Below are 22,026 nucleotides of genomic sequence, written 5' to 3' on the forward strand. Positions count from 1 at the left end.
TACACATTCACAAAATAAATTATGACCTTCCTTAATACACAGAGTAGTAAYACCCCCAGCTATATGCCATCAAAGCAATTCATACTCCCTGCATATCTGTCTAAAGGATACTGGTAATAAAAATAGCTGGACTGGGCATGTTCTCAGGCCACTTCATAAAATGTTAATTATAGGGACATTTATCTCTCTACATATAATTAAAAAAAATCAGTGTTTAGGACAGGAAAACCAGAGTTGGCAGACCTCAAGTAGGTATGGATTTCACACAGAATATCCAGCTTCTGCTGTAATAAAATTAACACAGTTTAAAGYTCTCCAGCTCCTAAAGCTTGCATGAGAAGCCATGGAAACAGTTGGCAAGATAACTGTAAGCTTTGGGTGCCCCCTTTTGTGATCGGAGAAAAAGACCCAGCAGGAGGCAACGGCTGGGAGCAGCCTGAGGAGAAGGGGTCAGTACCTCCAGCGCTTCAGCGGCGGTGTCTTGCCACAGCTTTCTCTGCTTCTGCTCAGTGTGCTCGGGCTCAGTAGCTCAGTCTCACTCCTCTAAAGTCAAACAGCATGTAGAAAGCGAATAGTATTGAGACCAGCGTGTATTAATTCTATGAGCTGTCAAGTGAATCTGTTACTTTGCTAATTTTATCTTCGTGCTCTTAATCTAATTGAAGATGCCTATTCGGTTAAGGTGCAAACTTTTTTATTTCAGTCCGGCTGTGGAGCTTTCAGTTACCGGAGAAGTACAGGCCTTATATTGGTGTCCTTCCTAGTAGTAACTGTCACCCTTTCACCTCCTAAAAAGAAATGTCTCTAGGAAGAAACTGGCAATGGTAACAGTGATAGCCACTCACCTGTGCTACGCTTGCTGTCTGCTTCTCTGGCTGAAGCTCTACCTGGAATGCTGCACTGCAAGAGGTGTTTATTCTTGGCTGTCATAAGCGAAATCCATGAAGGTTAATTCCTCTAACACCAGCAGTGCGACAAAGCCTGTTGTCAGGTAAAGCTATTGGAAAGCTGGGTGGCTTCTCTCACTACAGCTGTACTCACTGGCTTGTGCTCTGTGCTCTCTGCCAGCATGAGCTGGCTGTTGTCCTTCCTGGAGAAACAAAAACAAACCTTTTGCTCTCCTGCTGGCTACACTGCCGGAGTCAGGGATTTTGGTAGCGGGAGCAATATGGACACAGTGAGAAAAAGACTACATTTCTTGCTGCTAGGGGAGGGTGGCAAAGAAGGATTAGATGTTTAATTAAAAACACAAACAAAGCAAGTCAATGATTTTTCAGTAAAGGGAAAAAATGCACCAACCAGATGGGCAGTGCTTCTTTCCTAGCAGGCTGTATTTATAAGGTAGTCTCTCGGGTCTTGCACTGTTTGCCATGTCTGCTGTAGGCTGTGATGGAAAAAAGGCTGTGCTCCTAAGTTATAAATGGCCAGTATGAGCAGAAAGTCTCCCAGACCCAGTGTATGCTGAAGTATGAGCTAGGCTTGGCCTAATGTGGCAGGAGGGCTCTGGCCCACTGTCTTGGGCAAGCAGCACAGACAACCACATTCCCTGGCAGCTTGGCAGGCAGCCCCTCTACTGCTGTCATGTTCAGCTCAAGTATTGCTCTTGAGAGACAGATCACGGATGGAGATGGGAGCTCCTGGCCCTATTCTCAGTCTTGCTACAACAAAATGACTCAGTAACACCCCTTGCCATACAAATTCCAGCTTCTTTTAAGGCTGTTTCACAGAGAAGAGAAATACACTTCTGTCTGGTCTCATGCTATGTTTTTTCCTACCTGTTGAGAGGAATGTAATAGGCAAATTTATCTGGTAGCTGAAAATAAATGCAGTGCAAGAAATATAAGAATAAAATAGGTTTATTAGAGCTATTTTACATAAAGGTAATCAAGACCGAGCAAGTTTGTTTGAAGAACTATTTGTATACTATGGCAATATTCTAGTTGACTTTAAGTTACTGAAGTACAAAAGACGACATACAAAAAGATGCATGCCTCATCTGCCTCTTTTTTTTTTTTTTACTGGGACCCTTGATGAATGTGACATCCTTGGACAGTCAAACAAGATAGACAGCACGGTGTGTGTATATATATATATATATATACGTATATATAACATGTACTGTACACATTTTACTGTTAACACATCTGAAGTTCACTCACACATATCAATTACTTGCTATAATTCTATGAGAATTTTACTGGGGTGGGGGGGCAAGTTGCTGAAGCTTCCAAGCTTTGCAGGGAGCTAAGGGTTAACCAGCAAGAATCCCAAACTCCTGGGGAAGCAGGACAGGGCTTTAACTCCACTGCATGGAGTGTGTAGTCCTGAGTACCCAACCCATGGTGGCGGAAGCAGCAGTCGCACTGACTGCATCAGTTTGGCTAGCGCTAACTTTGTTCTTTTTATCTCCAACAGACCAAAGCCTGTCTCTGCTACCAAGGCTTTGGCCAGTCCCTCAGATAAAAGGCACTGCCTGCTGTTCTTTCGCAACGTGGAATGTGTTGAGCTAGGGATGGAAAAGGCTGAACAAGCCATGAGCTCCGGGGACAGACGTAGCTCTAGAATCTGACATGACTGCTGTTGGCACTGGGTAAGTCCAAACCCATCTTTTGAGTACTTGTGTTTTTCATTTTAGCATTTACTATGTGTGACTGTTAGCTGCACAGAGGTTTAAACTATAAATGAAAAAAGGTGTTTTGTTTTGTTTCTTAAATCCCAAATTTTGTTACAAAAGCTGGTGCTTAAATAGTGATTGCTTTTAATTAAAAAAGCAAAACAAAACCCTTTAATGAAAACATTCCCAGTGTATCACGTGGAACTGACACAGATCGGTCTTTGCTGGATGGTAAAGTAACACATTGCTCTAGAGTGTCCCCGTACACAGAGCAGAGCACAGAGGTGGCAGCACTGAGGAGCAGGGCAGGGTGCCGACAGGCTTCCCTCTGCAGCTCGGCCAGTGCGACTTGGTGCTGATGGGCCCGGCTGCTTCGTAGCGTGACAGCCTCCAAGCCCTTGGGTGTGCGCTGTGGCCACCCGGGCCCCAGCCTCCGTGGGGAGGGCTCAGGTGTCCCCCCACAACTAGGGAGGTTTCTCCGCCTTGCAGTGTCTGCTACACAGAGTCAACTGGAGCCACTCTCTGTTGCCTGAACACTGCTTATTTTCTGACCATGTGTGTATCACCAAAGGGGAAGAACATGTTTCTTATCTTGTAGGCTTCTAAATTTGAAACTTAACTAAAGATTTTGGTCCTTTTTTAGAGGCAGAAGTTTATGGATACAGGAGAAAGGGGAGAAAACAAGCAACCTAAATCCAATTTTCAGAGATACATCCCATTGATGAGGTAATCAGACTCTTCAGATGTAATGGGTCGAGCTTTTTTAAGCTTCTGTCTCACTAAATGCAGTCTGCAAGCAACCATAAGCAGCAGTAAAGCAGTGATGGCCAAGCCTAAGGCCAAGGGTAATACAGCACCTACAAAGAGGTTAAGAAAGATTACACTTTTAATACAGTGAGAATTCAGCAGAGGAAATCTGAAAATTCTTTTAAAAAATATGGCTAGTCTATCAGCTATGTGCTAATATTTGGAGCAACTCACACTGGGAAAATATACTGTATGAGCATATGTGTAAAGAATGGTTCAGAATATGGAAGTACATCATTCCATCATTCCATTCTTGACTATAATAGCTAGGTCTATAATGCCTGACTGAAAAACCCTAACACAATTCAAAAGGAATTCACATGGTCAGTCTTACCTGTTTCTGGGACTAGACGACTACCTCCAAGCTGATCTCTCTTTGGCACAGTTATGCCATTTCCATTTTTATCATCTGTTCTTTTCCCTGAGGAACTGTTATCTGCATAAAGTCAAGCAAGATAAATGAATACTACAGTTTAGTCATTCAGGAAGTCTTAATCATGAATTTAAATAATGTGAAAGAAGTATAAGAACTGCTGCCACCTATTGTATAATTTGAATTTTTGAAGTAACATGAAATTTAAGCTAAAATGTAAATTCATTTTTGCATCACAAAACCACAGCACATTTCAACGAAACCCAAGTGGGGTCAATTTCCACTGATTAAAAGATAGATATAAATTCTCTATAAAAACTTCTATGATGTGATCTGGACCAATATGAGCTAAAACATTACTAAAGCAGTTATATATAGCTGAAAATTAGGCCACTTCAAATTATGTTGATCTCCACCCTTAGTTTGTAAAGCAGGAAATGCATAGCTTGGCTGCACAGATTGCCTTAATTTTGCCCTTTACCCAACATATACAGGTACAGAACTGAAGTACTGTTTGTACTGAAGTACAAACAATATTCTTTTATACCTTCTGTTCTACACAAAGCTGAAAAGGCTAGTTCATCATCTTTGAAATGGTTTCCCCACATGTTTTTCTAAATACATAAGAAAAAAAATAACACACACACTTTTCTACCAAGAAGTGTTCATCTTGGGAGCATAGACAACAGTAGTTTTGCTTCACAAGAGCAAAAAGTAGCTTTGCTGGGACTCCCTCCTCCTACCCTTGCACTAAAGTTTCTACACCAACAGCTTTGGATCCACTTAATACAAGAATGACGGCTTAATCCACCAAAAACCTCACAAAAATCAGAAATATGGCTGTTTTAAGTATAATGACATTTGTTTTTTTAGCGGTAACATAAATATTGAAAGGCACTTTGGCTATGGGGTGAAATACTTCCTGATGGCCCTCAGAACTGTCACAATGCCCATGGAAATATGTTATGCTACAATATCAGTAAAATATGAATGTGAAACATTGTAATCAGAATTTCGTGTAATGGTCGGTGTTAAAAGGAAATGTTTAAGTCAATTAGCTTGGAACATAAACCACATCCACCTCCTACCCACCGAGAACAGCTCTGAAGCACTGCAGAAAGCTGACTAGCCAGTGGAAGCAGCAAATACACCTGCCTTTTAATTGATGCTTAAATTGTTTCATTGGTATTGGCATGAGGTTGGTACTAATGTCCCCACTCTAAGTTACAAAACAGCCTCCCAGGCTCTGGGTTTATTGTCCTGTCATGGTTAAGGGGGTATAAACACTAACTTCACATGCCAGGAAATGCCTTAGAAACAAGCTACAGTCCTCATCATTTACACTAGGAGTCCTCTAAGTTGTTCTAGTATGTAAAGGGGTCTTAAGGAAATGCTAAGTGTAAATTGCACTGGCTTTAAGGTACTTTTATAGTATCAGGGCTGCACAGAATAATCTGAATGTAACAGAGACCTAAGCCAGCAGCTGCTTTTTGTTTCTGTTTTCCCTAAATAAAATTAAATAAATATTTTCTTTAATTCTGGAAATACCCAAAAGACACTAGCTCTTCTTAGAGCTGCTCCAGCCTGCATGACAAAGCTAGGTCTGAATGCCTGCTTTATGAATTTGTTTTTCTGCCATTTGAATAAATAGAATATTTAAGTCAACTGCTTGTAAAGACATTTAGCAAATATATCTGAATATACAGGGAAGTCTAGTGGAAAAAAATTTAGAAGGGTAGAAGAATAACAGAATCCTTCCAAGAAAGCTTGTAGGGTTTTGTTATGATTTGTGGCTATTCCTACAGGACTGGAGAGGCTATCTTGTCTGTTATCAACTGGAAAAAAAAAAGATATGCCAAAGAGGCTTTGGAGCCTGACACGGTGAGCGTCTGCATCTCTTTGACAACACATGAAAAGTAAGAGGGTTTTCCTCTGACACTAATCCAGTCACCTTGGAATTCACACAGACCTTCCAAGGGACTTGAAATTCACCCCACTAGTGCTGCTTTGAGTCAGAGTCCTAAACTAACTTGTGAGATTTTGTCAGATAACTCTAGGGAGTTGGAGAAAGGAGGATTTTCCCCTGAAGTATTATAAYTTTTATATATGCGGCCTTCTTTCCTGCCTAATAGTATTTTTAACACTATTAAGCTAAAGCATCCTTTGTGGGTTTTGTTTTGTTTTACTTTCTCTTCATTTTCTAGTCTGTGTCTGGGAAATTGCAGTGTAATTTAGGGTAACTGGAAAGGGCTATACAGACCTAAGTTATGGATACTGCTATTGATGCCTCTGCAGCGAAAACATGACTAAGGCCTGGGCACTCAGTCAAATGTTGTAATCCCATCCCTGAACAGTACTGCAGAACAGCTGGTGTAGGCAGCCTAGAGAGAGGCAGAGATCCTATGCCAGGGGAATGCAAAGCTGTTATGGTGATTTATACACTTGCATTTGCTATGCTGGGAAGTGAAAATCTTCAGGCTGCTTATGAATTCAACCTGTCTACATGACCATGGTTGCTAGAATAACTATTGCTGCTTAGAAACCAGTCCATCACTCCAGTGTGCTTTGCTGCAACTGTATTGTTGTTATATTCATTTATAAGTGCAGCAGTGCCAGAATGTGCAGGGTTTGACAGCCTCCCTGGAAAGGAAATCTGGGGCACTTTGGAGGCAGCCGTGCAGAAATGCTGTGCTGGCCTTTTGGAAGAGATGCAGTCTGGGTTACCTCACTCTGGAGATGTGCCTGCAAATGGAAAGGAGTCCTTTACTGACATCAAATTCCTTTTCCTGCATCTACTCCCAACTACTGAAGAAAAGATTTGGTCTTCTAGCTTGGACTAAAATATGGGCATACTTCGTTTTATTGCGCTTCGCTTTATTGCGCGTTGTAGATACTGCATTTTTTACAAATTGGAGGTTTGTGGCARCTCTGCATTGAGCGAGTCTATTGGTGCCATTTTTCCAACAGCATGTGCTCACTTCATGTCTCTGTGTCACATTTTGGAAATTCTTGCAATATTTCAAACTTTTACATTATAATTATATCTGTTATGGTGGTCTGTGATCAGTGATCTTGGATGTTACTATTGTAATTGTTTTGGGGCGCCACGAACCGTGCCCATATAAGACGGCGAACTTAATCGATAAATGTTGTATGTGTTCTGACTGCTCCACCAACCGGCTGTTCCCCTGTCTCTCTCCCTCTCCTCGGGCCTCCCTATTCCCTGAGATACAACAATATTGACATTAGGGCAATTAATAACCCTACAAYGGCCTCTAAGTGTTCAAGGGAAAGGAAGAGTCGCAGGTCTCTCCCTTTAAATCAAAAGCTAGAAATGATGAAGCTTAGTGAGGAAGGCACGTTGAAAGCCGAGACAGGCCGAAAGCTTGGCCTCTTGCGCCAAACAGTTTGCCAAGTTGTGAGTGCAAAGGAAAAGTTCCTGAAGGAAATTCAAAGTGCTACTCCAGGGAACACACGAATGATAAGTGAAACAGCCTTCTTGCTGGTATGGAGAAAGTTTTAGTGGTCTGGCTAGATCAAACCAGCCACAACATTCCCTTAAGCCAAAGCCTCATCCAGAGCAAGGCCTGAACTCTCTTCAATTCTGTGAAGGCTGGGAGAGGTGAGGAAGCTGCAGAAGAAAAATTTGAAGCTAGCAGAGGTTGGTTCATGAGGTTTAAGGAAGGAAGCCATCTCCATAACATAAAAGTGCCAGGTGAAGCAGCAAGTGCTGATGTAGAAACTGCAGCAAGTTATGCAGAAGATCTAGCTAAGATACTTGATGAAGGTGGCTACACTAAGCAACAGTTTTTCAATGTAGATGAAACAGCCTTATATTGGAAGAAGATGCCATCTAGGACTTTCATAGCTAGAGAGGAGAAGTCAAGGCCTGGCTTCAAAGCTTCAGAGGACAGGCTGACTCTCTTGTTAGGGCCTAATGCAGCTGGTGACTTCAAGCTGAAGCCAATGCTCATTTACCATGCCAAAAATCCTAGGGCCCTGAAGAATTATGCTAAATCTACTCTGCCTGTGCTCTATCAATGGAACAACAAAGCCTGGAGGACAGCACATCTGTTTACAACATGGTTTACTGAATATTTTAAGCCCACTGTTGAGACCTACTGCTCAGAAAAAAAGATGCTTTTCAAAATATTACTGCTCATTGACAATGCACCTGGTCACCCAAGAGCTCTGATGGAGATGTACAACGAGATTCCTGTTGTTTTCATGCCTGCTAACAYGACATCCATTCTGCAGCCCATGGATCAAGGAGTCATTTCGACTTCCAAGTCTTATCATTTAAGCAATACATTTCGTAAGGCTAGAGCTGCCATAGACAGTGATTGCTCTGATGGATCTGGGCAAAGTAAATTGAAAACCTTCTGGAAAGGATTCACCATTCTAGATGCCATTAAGAACATTTGTGATTCATGGGAGGAGGTCAAAATATCAACATTAACAGGAGTTTGGAAGAGGTTGATTCCAACCCTCATGGATGACTTGGAGGGGTTCAAGACTTCAGGGGAGGAAGCAACTGCAGATGTGGTGGAAATAGCAAGAGAACTAGAATTAGAAGTGGAGCCTGAAGACGTGACTGAATTGCTGCAATCTCGTGATAAAACTTGAACGGATGAGGAGTTGCTTCTTATGGATGAGCAAAGAAAGTGGCTTCTTGAGAAGGAATCTACTCCTGGTGAAGATGCTGTGAGCATTGTTGAAATGACAACAAAGGATTTAGAGTATGACAGCRGCAGCGGCAGGGTTTGAGAGGACTGACTCCAAGTTCTGTTGTGGGTAAAATGCTATCGTCAAACAGCATCGCATGCTACAGAGAAATCCTTTGTGAAAGGAAGAGTCAATTGATGTGGCAAACTTCACTGCTGTCTTATTTAAGAAATTGCCACAGCCACCCCAACCTTCAGCCACCACCACCCTGATCAGTCAGCAGCCATCAACACTGAGGCAAGACCCTCCATCAGAAAAAGATTATGACTCGCTGAAGGCTCAGATGATGGTTAGCATTTCTTAGCAATAAAGTATTTTTTAATTAAGGTATGTACATTGATTTTCTTAGACATAATGCTATTGCACACAATAGACTACAGTATAGTGTAAACATAACTTTTATATGTACTGGGAAACCAAAAAATTCGTGTGACTCACTGTATTGCGATATTCTCTCTATTGCGGTGGTCTGGAACCAAACCTGCAATATCTCCGAGGTATGCCTGTAAATCATGAGCCTGTTACAGAAGGCTCAATGCACTGCGTGCCAGGATAATCTCTAAATTGGACGTGGCCTTCCTCCAAAGTCACACTGCCACAGAGGAACCCCGCTGGAGATGCAGAAGTGCAGAACAGATTCACCCATTGTCAACAGTGAATGACTTTTTTTTCTTTACTGTTACTAGATCCCCTTTTAGGTGAGGGAGAGGTTGCAAACATTCCTTCTTATCTTGGACTTGTATATTACCCCATTTCATGCTTAAATGTAAATCCTCAAAAAGCCTGTACCAAATCAGAGCCAAAAGCAGGGGGCTACTAGAGTAGAGAGARCAGGTTATGGGAAATTGGGAACAGGGAAACTATGAGGAGAGAAGGGGTTCTGGGATAAATTTTTTGCTAGTATTATCCTCATATGCAGAGAACTTGCATTCCTGCTGTAAGGAACAACCAATTCTCCAACAGCTTAAAACATTACAGCTCATGGTCCTTTTAAAAATGAGAAAAGATAAATATGGTGGTCTTTGGCAAAAAGATCCCTTTACTGAATATCTTCACTCTCAGAGATGAAGGTTACTGATGGGAAGTTAAGTAGCAGAAGGGTCCTGTCTTTACTGGTATTGTAACCACCACTGTAACAAAGGCAAATGTGAAAACAAAGCAAAGCAATTCTCCTCTCCTGAAACCTCTTGGTAAAAGCTTCTATTCTTGAAAAGTCAGCTGAAAACTCCTGGATCAAGCATCATGTCTAATGGCCACCTAGAATGTGCCACATGCTGTCTCCAGTAGGTAAATTACTCTTAAATTAGCATCTTCACTCGTTCTGCCTTGAAGTCACAGTATCTACTAAGACTGTCGTGTTTCCCACCCTAGCTTGTATTTTCATAACAAGCTACAAATGCCAACTAAGAAACCAGAAAAATGTGATGCTGAATGGAGCTCTCTGAAGTGAAAAGCTGGAACCTGCGTTGCTGCTGTAAAGCCATACTTGTTAATATACATCTTAAAAAGACGGCTTCTCACCATGTTAGCATTAAATCTCATTTATAAGACAACAATTTATAACAGTATGTTTTCAGTACCCTGGATGCTTGCAAAGTCAGCTCTAAGCTAAAAAGCAATATTATTGTGTTGTGACTATGAGGCGCACAGGTGCTGCCTTGGCACCGGCAGAGGATGTGACGTCTCAGGAGAGGGTATATCCTAGAACAGCATTTCTGCTAGTGAATTTGCTGAACTTTTAAGGCTGCTGGTATGATTTCTGTTCAGTACTTACCTCTCTTCAGAATTCTTCTAGCAATTATTGCCCTTCCTGACCACTTTTCCAGATGGGCTTCTTAGAGCTGCCCCAGTCTTTCTGTCCCTCCTAACGAAGTCATTCTCTTTTAAGCAGTGGGTCAGATTAAGGCAACAAAGTGAGGCAGGGGAACCAAAGACTGTGTATATGAGCACAGTGACTGTATTTACTTTCAGTAATCACAGAATAAAACACACACACATGCCTGGAGGAGGGAAAAGCAGTCAGGATGCTCAGGGAAGTGTTCTCACCACTATGCCACAGAGTTTTGTCCTGTTTTCTCTGCCTCTCATTATTCTAAACCAAGGGGACTGCTTGAGCAGGGAGGTGGTGAGTCCCTGAGAGCAGCCCAGACACTTTCCGCAAGTCTGAAGCACCTCTATGGAACTGAATCCAGCTCTCCCTCCGGGCCAGTGCTCTAGCATAAAGCACACACACATGCACAGAGTAACTGTCTGCATTTTTGTGGAGCCTCGTTAATAGGTTTGGTTTGCAACCTCCTTGATAGGACTGTGACTGAGGGAGGCCTAATTTAATGGATATGGGTGGATTTTTAGGAATGAGATAAATGTCTGTCTGCTCAACTCCATAAAGACTGCAATGCTTGCCAGTGGGGCAGGACCAGATGCTCTCTTGGACCTCTGGGAATCATTAATGCACGCGACCCCGATGGATTTTAAGTGCCTCCATGAGAAGACAGCAGCTCAGCAGAGATTTTGGCAGCTGCCCTTTGGACTTGGATACCTAACATTCAGGTCCCACTGCCTGCAACCCCTTTGGAAGTGATCCATAAGCTATTTAAAAATGCATTGAGATGTTTGTCATTTGCCATTTTTTGGTTAAAAATAGTGGCTACTGGGTTAGTGAGCTGCTATTTGACAAGGAAATCCTTAAGTGTAATTAACTGAGATTAAATTATGACTTGTCAGTAGAGCAATATTAAAAACAAGAACTGAGGTGAGACATGGTCAGCTGGAAGTCTTGGCTATTTAAAATTAAAAAGAGTTTACAACAGCTTCTGATATTACACTAATCACTGAAGCCCCATCACAATTTTTTTAGTTTTATAATAATTTTACTTTTTTTCCTTTTATTGTCTGCTGCTGTGCAAAAGGCTACCTTGATAGAGAAAACTGTCAAAGTAACTCACTGCAAAGGGTAAACACCGAAAATGACTATGCAGAAGTGCCACTCTTCCACATTCACTTTCAATCATAATCTTAGATTATAGGTTGCCAAACTTTTATGCTGGTGACCTCAATTCTGGTTTTACTTCTGGAATCACAAGCCCAACAATTTTTAAGACCCACTTACCAGCTGAACTTCCATGGTGTTAACAATGCTCTTGGATGATTTAATCATTAGTTTGGGTAGCGCTGTATCAGCCATTGCTCAGAACTATGAAAGCCAAAAGGATTCTGGGCAGACTTAAGAATTTTAAGTCATCCCGGTAGGGAGCAATGAGTTCATTTACAATGCCAGAAAAGAGGAAGCATTTGCAAGGTAATTTTGCCACAAATTCCTACACGTTCACTGAAGCAGTCAAATTCTTGGAGAATATTGTTTTCATTCCCTTTGCAGCCACCATACATGAAATGTAAGTAAGTGCCTGACGAAACATGGAAGTGCACAAGGGAAGCGCCCTTTACAAGGGCCAGCATCAGAAGGCACTAAGGACTGCTCTGTTGCAACAAGAAAATAAAACTATACTTATAATTAGCTGCATCTCTGGCTGCAAGAATCAGTCTAAATCCTGAAGAAATAAAAGTGGGAGGACTTGCATTCAGTTTAAAAAGGCTCTGTGCACACAGTTTTAATTTAATTCATTTGTCATTTCAGATAATTTTAAATCACCAGCATGGGAATGACCTGTTTCGACTGCCTTAAGAGGCATGCCAAGTTCATTGGAGCTTCTGGAGTTTTCAGGCAATGTTTGGTAATTGCTGCCTGTAAAATTACTGCACACTGACTCCCAGCAGGCTTGTGACCACTACAGGCAATACTTCTGGGGACTTGTGAGTTTTGTGACTAAAGAATGAGCCTTCTCTACAGTGAGGAAAGATTTTTCTGGCCCTGGAGATGCAATTCAGAAAGAAGTGCCCATAAAAATTAAGATATTTGTTCAGAGAAAAACAAAAAACAAAGAAACCCTTCACCAATTAGCATGAGAAGCGATGCAATTATGCAATTACTTTCACCCAAGCTTTACTTTGGTGTGCTCTACTGAAGGTGTCCCCCTAAATATTTAAAGAGCCTTATACATCAGCTTATATAGCTGAACCTGTAGCAGAATTTGTTTGTATTTAGATCATTGCATGTTTTGTTCCTTAGGCTGTATTCTATTCTTAGCATTTCCATGTTTTAACTTTCTTTTTGCCACCTGGTAAGAAGGAGACTAGACAATTATAAAGCAATACCTAGTTGTTACTTACCTATTAAACGCTCCTTTTGTGTTTTTTTTACATTTGCAAAATTTTACTGTTAGCAAGGCACCAAAAGACAGCTTAATTAAATTTAAGGTGAAAGACACTTTCTTCCTTAATAGAAGACAGTTCATTGGAACGGATTCTTTTCGATTCTTACCTGGCACAAATCCACTGATTTGTTTCTTTGGTCCCTGAGAAAGCGATTGGTTAGACATGTCTGCATCCAGTGAAAGAAGCGGTTGATTTCTTACAGTGGTTTTCAGGGTGTTGTCTGCAGAAAAGTTTTCATGTGCATTTTCAGTCAGTCCTACAGTCCTTTGCTGGGTAGTGCCAAGAGCTGCATGGGTCACTGTCTTCCGGCCTGGGCTGACTGCATTAATAGAAACAAAAAAACCCAATCATTTTTGTATGGAATTAAACAGAATGGGGAGTGTTCTGTTGGAAGACCCTGCAACATGGGCCTTGAGGTAGACTAAACAAGCTCATCAGGTTCAGACGTACAATGAAATGTGAGTTCCAGTTGCATAACAAGTTACCAATTGCCCCTGGTCAGCCATTAGGTAAGAGTACACATATGAACTCTAATGTGAAATCTAGCAGCTGAAATATTAATGAAAGAGTGGTTAGCCATCACGCCAATCCACCCCCTGATGCCCCCTGTTGGTTCTTGTTAACTTTGCTGAGCATGGGTACATACTGAAGATGAATAACAAAGGCTAACAGAGCAATAGTGAATCAGCTTGTTACCCTACTTGCCCAGATTTCCAAGCATTTCAGATTTTTGTAAGGTGCATGATTGCTTTCAAGTGTACCTCCGAGACACCCTCTCAGATGAAGACAAGGTATCTGGAATCATTACGCAAGTAAGGAACTGATCTTTTAAATGTTGAGAACTTTAACTCAAAATCTGTCATTTTGGGACTTTGGCAGTTTTAATATGCTTTAAAAAAATGGAGTTAATTTCTGAGTGCCTGCTGTATGCTGACATCCAACCTGCCTGCATACTATTTCCAGTGAAAGGTTCTAGACTGAGAGCAAGGTGATTGTTCATGGAAAGAGAGAACACAGAAAGCATCATTTCCCTTTGGTCGTACAGTCTACGATTACTTTCATGATCAACGTTGTCGCACAGCGCACTTACGGTTCTGGCAGAAAGTTTCATCAGATCCATCAGGGCACTGTTTCACTCCATCACAAGCAAATGTGATGTCAATGCAGCAGCCATCATCACAGATAAACTGGTAGCGAGAACAAACTCCGACACAAGCTGTTGAAAAACAATTCTCATATTACCAAATGAGAAGTCCAAAATACTCAATGACTAAAATCTCTAGTATCAAGCAAAAGTAAAACCAGAATGTGTCAAGAAAGACCACACATAAAGTAGAAAGTTGAAGAAAGGCCTGGCTCAGCTCTATAATGCTGTACAGACATAGAAACTATGCATAAGAGCTGTTCCTTGCACCCTCATCACTGTTCTGGAAATCTTTTTTTTCTACAGGAGCTCTCAACCTGGAGGCTGTAGCACCTTGCAGTCTGTGCAGCACCCCTGCAGCACCTTAAGCTCTAGTGGCCTAAGCTGAAAGGAGATCTTCTTTCCAGGCTTAAAAAATCCAGGACAGCCCTGAAAACAAATAGATGAGATCTCTATGGTTTTAATTGCATTTCTCAAACACGTAATTCATACTACATACCCATTCTGTATTTCTGACAATATGTTATTTTATATGCACATATATGAGCYGTATTATAGCTACAGGCTCTTTTACAGCATGTTTTCTGTAACCTAATTGAAAGACTAAAGAAAGAATGCCCATCATTTATTCACATGAGCAATCCATTGACTCAAACACAGCATATGTCAGAACAGGAACAAGCATAAGATCTTACAAGTGACCCTCACTAGAAAGAACTGGATTGCTGCCTGCTTTAGTATTTAGATTCCTCTATAAATAGAGAATGTCCCTGGACATTTCACAATTGCAGATACATACTCAAAGCTCTCCTGAAACCCATTTTGATCTTATAATTACCGAGTGTTTACGTATGTACTATTGTCTTTCCAACAGCAATGTATTTCATTGCTTTGTAAAGCACTATCAAGTTCAGTGTTTGGTTAAGCTGGTAACAGCAAATAGATTTACATAAGCAAGTCACAGCCTTTAGCTGTTATACTGCTATGCGCCATAACAACTTTAAAAGCTGAGCAATGCTAATGAAAGTATAGCATGAACATGTACTGCCTGTTTAAAACCCAAAAAACTCATACTTTGAAAATGCATCTCATTGACTTCAGTGCTAATAATAGCACAGGTCCTGTATGCAGCAAGGCATTGTGCATTGGTTTAACTATAGCAGGAGCACTTGAATTGCAAACATACTTGGGGAATTAGAAAAAGAAAAAAAGCAGCAAATCCTCTACTTGTTCCACCCAAAAGACACCACAGATGCCCACAGCAACAAATAAATCAGCAAACTCTTAGCCTGCTTAGCTGAATGAAACATTAATGAATACAATTCTACCATCCATTACTGGAACACAGACTTTATTAAACAGATTCATAACTGTTTTTTCATAATACCAATTTATTGCCACTGGGACTACCCTCTAACGTAGAGATAATCCACTGGAGCAGAGCAAAGCTTTCACTGGTGCAGCTGAATATAGTAAAATATCCAGATACACCATGCTAGTTTAACCTTTACTTTGTGCTAGAACAGCAGATCTATATTAGCAACTTGCTAATTATAAGGTAATTAGAAGTAATTACACTAGCCAGATCTATATACATGCTATTTTTTAGTTAAGAAAGAACCCCAAAATGACAGCCACTGAAATGCAACTTCCTTTCTATCTTTTATGCTTTTGGCTTTCTTTTTATATGTCTCCAAAGCTCAGAGTTTAAAAAATGATCAGTTTCAGTTTTCACAGTGACCTAAAACTTCAACAACTGCTTAACAAACATTTAACAGAAAAGCTTAAATGCATGAAAACAAGAAACCATCCCACCTTTTAGCCTACAGGTGCAGGCCAATATTATTATTAATCTGTTAGTCTTGCGCATTATTAACTACTTTTAACTGGTCTTCCCTACAGTAGGAGCCCTGCCATGTTCTGAGCACCCTGTCTGACCATACAATGAACTGTCACAATGTGCCTGACGCATATGGCAATATTTCATTTTTCCAACCCTGCATGCTTATTAGCAATAGAGCGATGAATATTTAGACGATTGAAAGCATTATTGCTCTAACAAAAAAGTGACCTTTGCTTCCTGAATTTGAAACAGCCATTCAAAACCAAAAGAGATGTCATTACATAAAGAATAAGGGAGAGATAATAATAGAGGAATGGACAATAAGATTTCTGCCTCCATCACATCACACAGCCAATGATTTCAGTCATTTTCTCACCTTCTGCAGAATGAACCATAGGAAGAACAGTCACAGAGACATTATCAGAGCTCTGCTGTCCAGCAGTGTCCGTCACAGTTAGCTGGAAAATATATACACCTTCCTGAAAGTGAGACAGCTTCAGTGTTCCTGGTTGTGGTACCTGATAAAGGAAACCCAGTGAAAAAAAATCGCATTGGTATAAAGGATCTGTCCATAAACTTTGTGTCCAGTGCTTTTCATACAAATAAAATACTACTCTTAAGTCTGGCCAAACCACTCAAGCATGTATATCAGCCTATCACATTTTGATCTTTTTTTGCTTTCAGTATGGAAAAATAAACATGCTTAACATTTGTGTACTGTTTTTAATGGTTCACTTAATTACGTGGAGCTGTGGATCCTAACATTGGAAAATGTCAGAGGCAGTAATATTTTAGAATATTTTACCTTGTACTCTCTATCCAGTTAATCTGTAGACCAATACATATCTAATGACAGAAATGCCTTTTACAATATATTGACTTTTGATAAGGTGACTGACAGCACTGCTTTATTAGTAAGACTGCCTACCTCTTTCCAGTATGACATATATATATGACTTGCAACTTTTACAAATTGTCTGGACTGAATTTTTCCACGCTCCGTCCTTCATTTTTATGCTTTGTTCTGTACTGGAAAATATGTTAATCTATGGTGACTGCCCTAACCATTAGATTTCAGAAAGTCATTTCATATATATATATATGTATAGAAACAACTCAAATTGGATTATATCAGAAAAGATATAGGAAAATAACTTCTTTTATCATAATTTAAAATRGGTACCAAAATGACTTTACTAGTAAAGTAGTAATTTACAAATAAGTTTGTATAAAATGAGTACGATATTTGTATAGATAATTTTTTAAATCTCATGACAGTTTCCACTCACAAATAACTCCAACTGTCTGTGAATTCAGTAACACCTACTTTAATAATTACAAAAGAATAGATAAAGCCATGCACAAGTTAATTGGACATCTAGTGCATTTTTACAAGTGAAGAGCACAGGCCTATTTTTATAGTGATGATTTACTGAAAAGTACACTGAAATCCTCTGTGAATACCTTTAATATTAAAAAMAAAATTCAATAAAGAGCTTTGCTTTCACTCATTGAAATTTGCTCTTAATGCCTAAAAAAGAACAGGAAATTTCAATAAACATGATAACAGAGTCCTAGGGTTTTAAAGCAGGGCATATTGATAAATTCACTTTACTCTTCTGGTAAGTTGATTTCTTAACTGAAATGTCTTTCTTTTTCCATATATCCAAGTGCACTGATTTATCTATTTGTGCTGTTCATTGCTTCCTGATGAAGAATATGACACTTTGCATTTTTATTCTTTACTGTATTACAAAGCTAAATATACTCTAAAAACCACCTGCTGCTGTTCACAATGGTTGCTGGGAGAGCAAATATGATTTTTAAAACTCATAAGCCGCAGAGTCCCACTCTCTTCTCGGCAAAAATCCAGAGAAACTCCACTAACTTCAGAATACACCCTTCCTCTTGAGGACCTCTGTGCTTTCCTTTTTATCTCTGTTCTGCCCTGAACAATGCCTGACTGTACCTGCTTTGTTCTAAACTTGGGCTCAGACCAGACAGTAATTTTCCAGGTAATCATCAGGAAAAAAAACAATCCCCCACAACTGTCGCCGAGCTTTGCAGCTACAGTATGTAGAGAGCAATCTAACATGCAAATTATCCCTAAGCTAACTAATCACAACAGAAAAAAAAAGTATTTCTGCTGGCTTCCTTCTACAATATAAGAAGATCTCTTTAAGCAGTCCTTTCCCCTCCTGTGCCTTCTATTTATTCTTTGGTACCTAAGTGCAATGTAACAGCTGCCTTTTATCTTTTTTAAACACACAGCCTCATTATCCCTGGTTGCTATGGATTCACTTATAGTTTTCTAAGAATAGATTACAAGAAATCCAGTAGCTTCAGGATACCAACTAACCCACCAAATATTTGCATGAATAATTACAGTTATTAATTCGACACTAAAAATTAAATTATCATGGTAATCATCAGGACAGACATCAATGGGAGAAATTCCTGCTCATTTGAAGACAATGGAAAAGTAGCTCTTTAAGCTGAAACCTGTGTCAGAATTGATTTCAGTTATCAAATATAAAGAAATCACCAAGATTAATGGGAATTTTGCAGGTTTAAATAAACATGAGCCTGGTCTCTATTTTACGGAGCAAATTTAAGTTAAAGTAAAAACAGGAACTTTAAAAATTTTAGTTAACTTTTTATTTATGTGTTCCATTTGTAGGCATATTACTACATCACATAATAATTTCAAAAGAAATCTAGTGATGCTGCAAAAGGTCAGATTAACAACTCAAAATAAGAAAATCTTCCTTTTATCCAGATGATATCTAGCAACTATTCAAGCTTCATTCAAGTCTTTTCTATGTATTATGCTGTTTGCACTCCTCATGAATGCCTTTTGGCCTTTTAATTTTCAAGCCAATAAAATAATAAATGACGATAAACAACTCACAATGGTCTTTGACACGACAGATTCAAATCATGATACAGCATCAAGTAATTCAGAATTGGCTAAATGTGGTAACCCTTCCAAAGATGTGGACCTTGCAGTAGAAAATAAGACTTTCAAAAGTATGCAGCACTGRCTTAACTAATACTTTTGAATACCCCTGCTGTGTTTTCTTCAAGGAGCATGGTGACAAAAAATTACTTGTGCATAAATTTCAGTAACTACGCACAAGAGAAACCCAACTGTCTTCTTAAGGTTCATCCAGCAGATTGTTTCCTAACTGTGCCATGGTGATGTTCAATAATCACACATTACTTACATTGCCCTGCAGGAGATTAAGAAATAACCACTTACTCAGTTGTTTTTTTTCATGTCTTGGTTGACAATTTTAGGTTTCAATGCATTTAGCCAGCCCTTTGTGTTAGGTTAAGCTCTGGTTTGTTCCAGTTTTACAAATCTTGAGTAACTTTGCTGATACTGTTAGTTTATCCAACTTGTCTTTGATGTAACTGAGCTGAATGGACGTAAGTGGCAACTGTCAAGTATGGCTTGCGGTGGCACAAGCACACATGGCCTCCTGGGTTTGGGGCTGTTCCTGTTGCTGATGCTGTGCTGTGTAAACTCTTCCTATCTAGGGGCAGCACCTCTGCAACAGTAAGGACTATGGTCTACTCCCTCTCCCCTTTGATATGTCCTTCCTGCTCTAGGTGGAGTCCCCAATGTGCTTTCAGTATTGCAGGCTATAAGAGACTGTGAGAAGACTCAGTCAGTTTGAAACATTTTTCCTTTCCTTTTCTGCTGCTCTATAGCATCCACAAAAGAAGGGTAGGGTGGAGAATCCCTCTCTTGATGGTTATTTTGATATAATGATGAAAAAGGTTAAAACCCAGTTGTAGCGGAAATGGTACACATACAATAAAATAGTCCTTCAATATGTCTTGTAAGGTCTACACCACAAATTTCTTTGCAGTTTCTCAACAAGCACTAACAAAAAACTGTAGGTGAAAATACCGTATTATTTTTAGTAACTGAATTACTGAGGTTTCTCTGGCCTGGATCACAGAAACCAAAAAGCAGTTGCAGTGAGCACAAACAATGCCTGAAGAGAGCAGAGCTGAAGTACAGTAGAATACTGGCATCTACTTATTTGACGTGGGCTGTCTCATGCCATCCTGGACATAGGTGAACTGTATAAACCACATGAAATAAAGGCTCAAGTTGTATATTCAACCTACTCATCCTAAATTTGGCACTTGGTAGCCATTTGAATACATGTAATGTTTTTACTCCTGCATTTAAAACTGAGCTATAATGAATACAACAAACTGCCAGTAACTGGCTATATGTGAGGTTCCATGTGTACCTTCATTTCAATAGATGAGTCACCTTGCAGCAAAGTCCATTCATACTGCACAATTCCGTGGTCATCTGAACTTTCTCGGCCATCCAGAAGCACCCAGTCAACAGGCGACTGCAGCACAGTATCTTGTCCCGCCTTGCACTGTGGAGGCTCATCATAGTCTTCAAAAAAAAAAAAAAAAAAAAAAAAAAGGAGGGGGGGAGCGTTATTTATCAGAGGAAAACATTTTTTTCTTTGTTAAGATATTCATCCACCACTGCGCTAACACCAGAAAGACAACACAAATACTTCTCAGCACTCAGAGCAGCAATCTTCTCTTCCCCAATTCTCAGTGAGAGACTGTTCACTTAAGCGCACTGTTCAGTGCGTTTGCATTGGTTAACTGAATGTGCTGTCAGATGTTTCTCATTGCAGCAGTCCAAACCCACAACACACATTCTCAAAAAGCTAAGCTTTCACTAAAAGAAAGCCTGGATCTGTGTTTCTGGTTGAAACAGCATCTACAACATATTGTTTCTGTTTATTTGAAGGCTTAAAAATATCAGAAACACAATGTTCATTAGCACACATTTTGTTAAAGTGAAGTAATTGTATCTACTTAAATTTTAGTACAGTTAACTGTTCCAAATTGTTCAATGAGGTCTTGAGGAAATTGCTGGTATATCCTTAAACTTCTATTTGCTTACAAGCATGTTACATAGAAAACCTCTGTTACGTACATGGATGTTTGCCTAGTACAACAAAGAGGACTGCTAGCATTGTTGGTTTATTTTTTTAACCTAAATTAAGGAAAACTGATGTAAACATGAATTACATACACATTCAGATGGCATTTACTGTACACCTTTTAAAGCACTCAGTGCATAACAATATCTTACAGGAGTGGAAGACTCATTTAAAGTAAGCTGACAACGTGGTGAAGCAGTGCACAAAAACATGATACAAATGCGATCAGAAACGATGACCAATTTTAAGTGTCTGATTTAAGACAATTGAAGCTTGATTTTCAGAATATTTAGGATTTGTAGCATTTTGAAATATTTAAAGTACAGTTCTTATTGATTAAAGCTGTGAGCATTAAGTAAAAAGTGATTTAACTAATTTGCCCTGCAACATTCAGGAAGTGCAGGGAAGAGAGATGGATATAATTTAGTTCTACAAGTCAGCATTTGACAGCTTTAGCCATGAGACCGTAACATTTTGTAGTTCCCTGCCTCAGACACACTAGAGCAAGTCTCCACCACCAGTTTTGTTCATTTCCTGTGTTCTGGGCACTCTGAAGCACCAGGATGATTTCTGTTCTTTGATCTTCCCYCTGCCCTCCCTCTGCCCCGTGCAAATAATCCGCATAGCTCACTTCTCCAAACTCTACTGAGACACACCAGTAATACAGCTTTCACGCCTAAGCGTTTGCAGGAGACATCTTCCTTTTCCTGGAGGAAGCACGTGCCACAATCTGTTTGGGTGTGCAGCACGTTCAGTGAAGAACGCCCATATGAAGAATTTTCACACCGAGCTCTAAAAAATATCTACTAAACACAAGCCTATAACTTCACTTAGTTTGGGTAGAGCTGCACAAATGAAAGTCAGTGAAGGTATTCCTCCTTGCACACACTCTGTCAAATTTCAAGTCCTTGCTTGAAGGCTTGGAGCTCAACAAAGCAATGGAGCCATGGTACAATTTTTTTTTTATCACTGACTAGACAGCAAACTTTTTATATGCTTTTTTTCTCAGAAGTAGTTAAGGCACTCTTCTGAAAACTTCAGAGAAATCCAGCTGACACCAAACATAAGGGACAGAAAATTTCAACACAAATGCCTTAAACTAGGAAACGTACAAATAACTGAAAACAGAGTCTAATAATAGAACGGTATTAAACAGCTCTTACTAATCCAGCTGGCACAGGAAGCTTTGCCTAACGTGTATTCACAGAGTTCTCAAAATCAAGTATGTTTAAAAAGCACCATTTAGGTGCAAAA

General features: G+C 39.9%; 1 protein-coding gene across 1 annotated transcript; it reads right to left on the reverse strand.

The window, feature by feature from the left end:
• Positions 1 to 3,316: 3,316 nt before the first annotated feature.
• Positions 3,317 to 20,805, reverse strand: LRP11 (LDL receptor related protein 11). The gene is made up of 7 exons (XM_026083874.1): positions 20,766 to 20,805; positions 20,050 to 20,207; positions 16,155 to 16,296; positions 13,882 to 14,007; positions 12,898 to 13,110; positions 3,756 to 3,857; positions 3,317 to 3,471 (listed from the first exon to the last, which is right to left on the reverse strand). Exons 1-7 carry the CDS (start codon positions 20,803 to 20,805, stop codon positions 3,317 to 3,319), a joined length of 936 nt encoding a protein of 311 aa, XP_025939659.1.
• Between the last annotated feature and the right edge of the window lie 1,221 nt (positions 20,806 to 22,026).

This window comes from Apteryx rowi, unplaced genomic scaffold (genome assembly GCF_003343035.1).
Source record: "Apteryx rowi isolate R43461 unplaced genomic scaffold, aptRow1 scaffold_118, whole genome shotgun sequence".
Taxonomy (NCBI): domain Eukaryota; kingdom Metazoa; phylum Chordata; class Aves; order Apterygiformes; family Apterygidae; genus Apteryx; species Apteryx rowi.

Excerpts from the sequence above, each read along its gene's own strand:
- LRP11 (XM_026083874.1), bottom strand. The coding sequence starts at position 20,805 with ATGCTAGCAGTCCTCTTTGTTGTACTAGGCAAACATCCAT. Across the intron at positions 20,208-20,765 it reads TGTACTAGGCAAACATCCAT|ACTATGATGAGCCTCCACAG; the intron begins GTACGTAACAGA and ends TTTTTTTTGAAG. Across the intron at positions 14,008-16,154 it reads TATGGTTCATTCTGCAGAAG|CTTGTGTCGGAGTTTGTTCT; the intron begins GTGAGAAAATGA and ends GTTTTTCAACAG.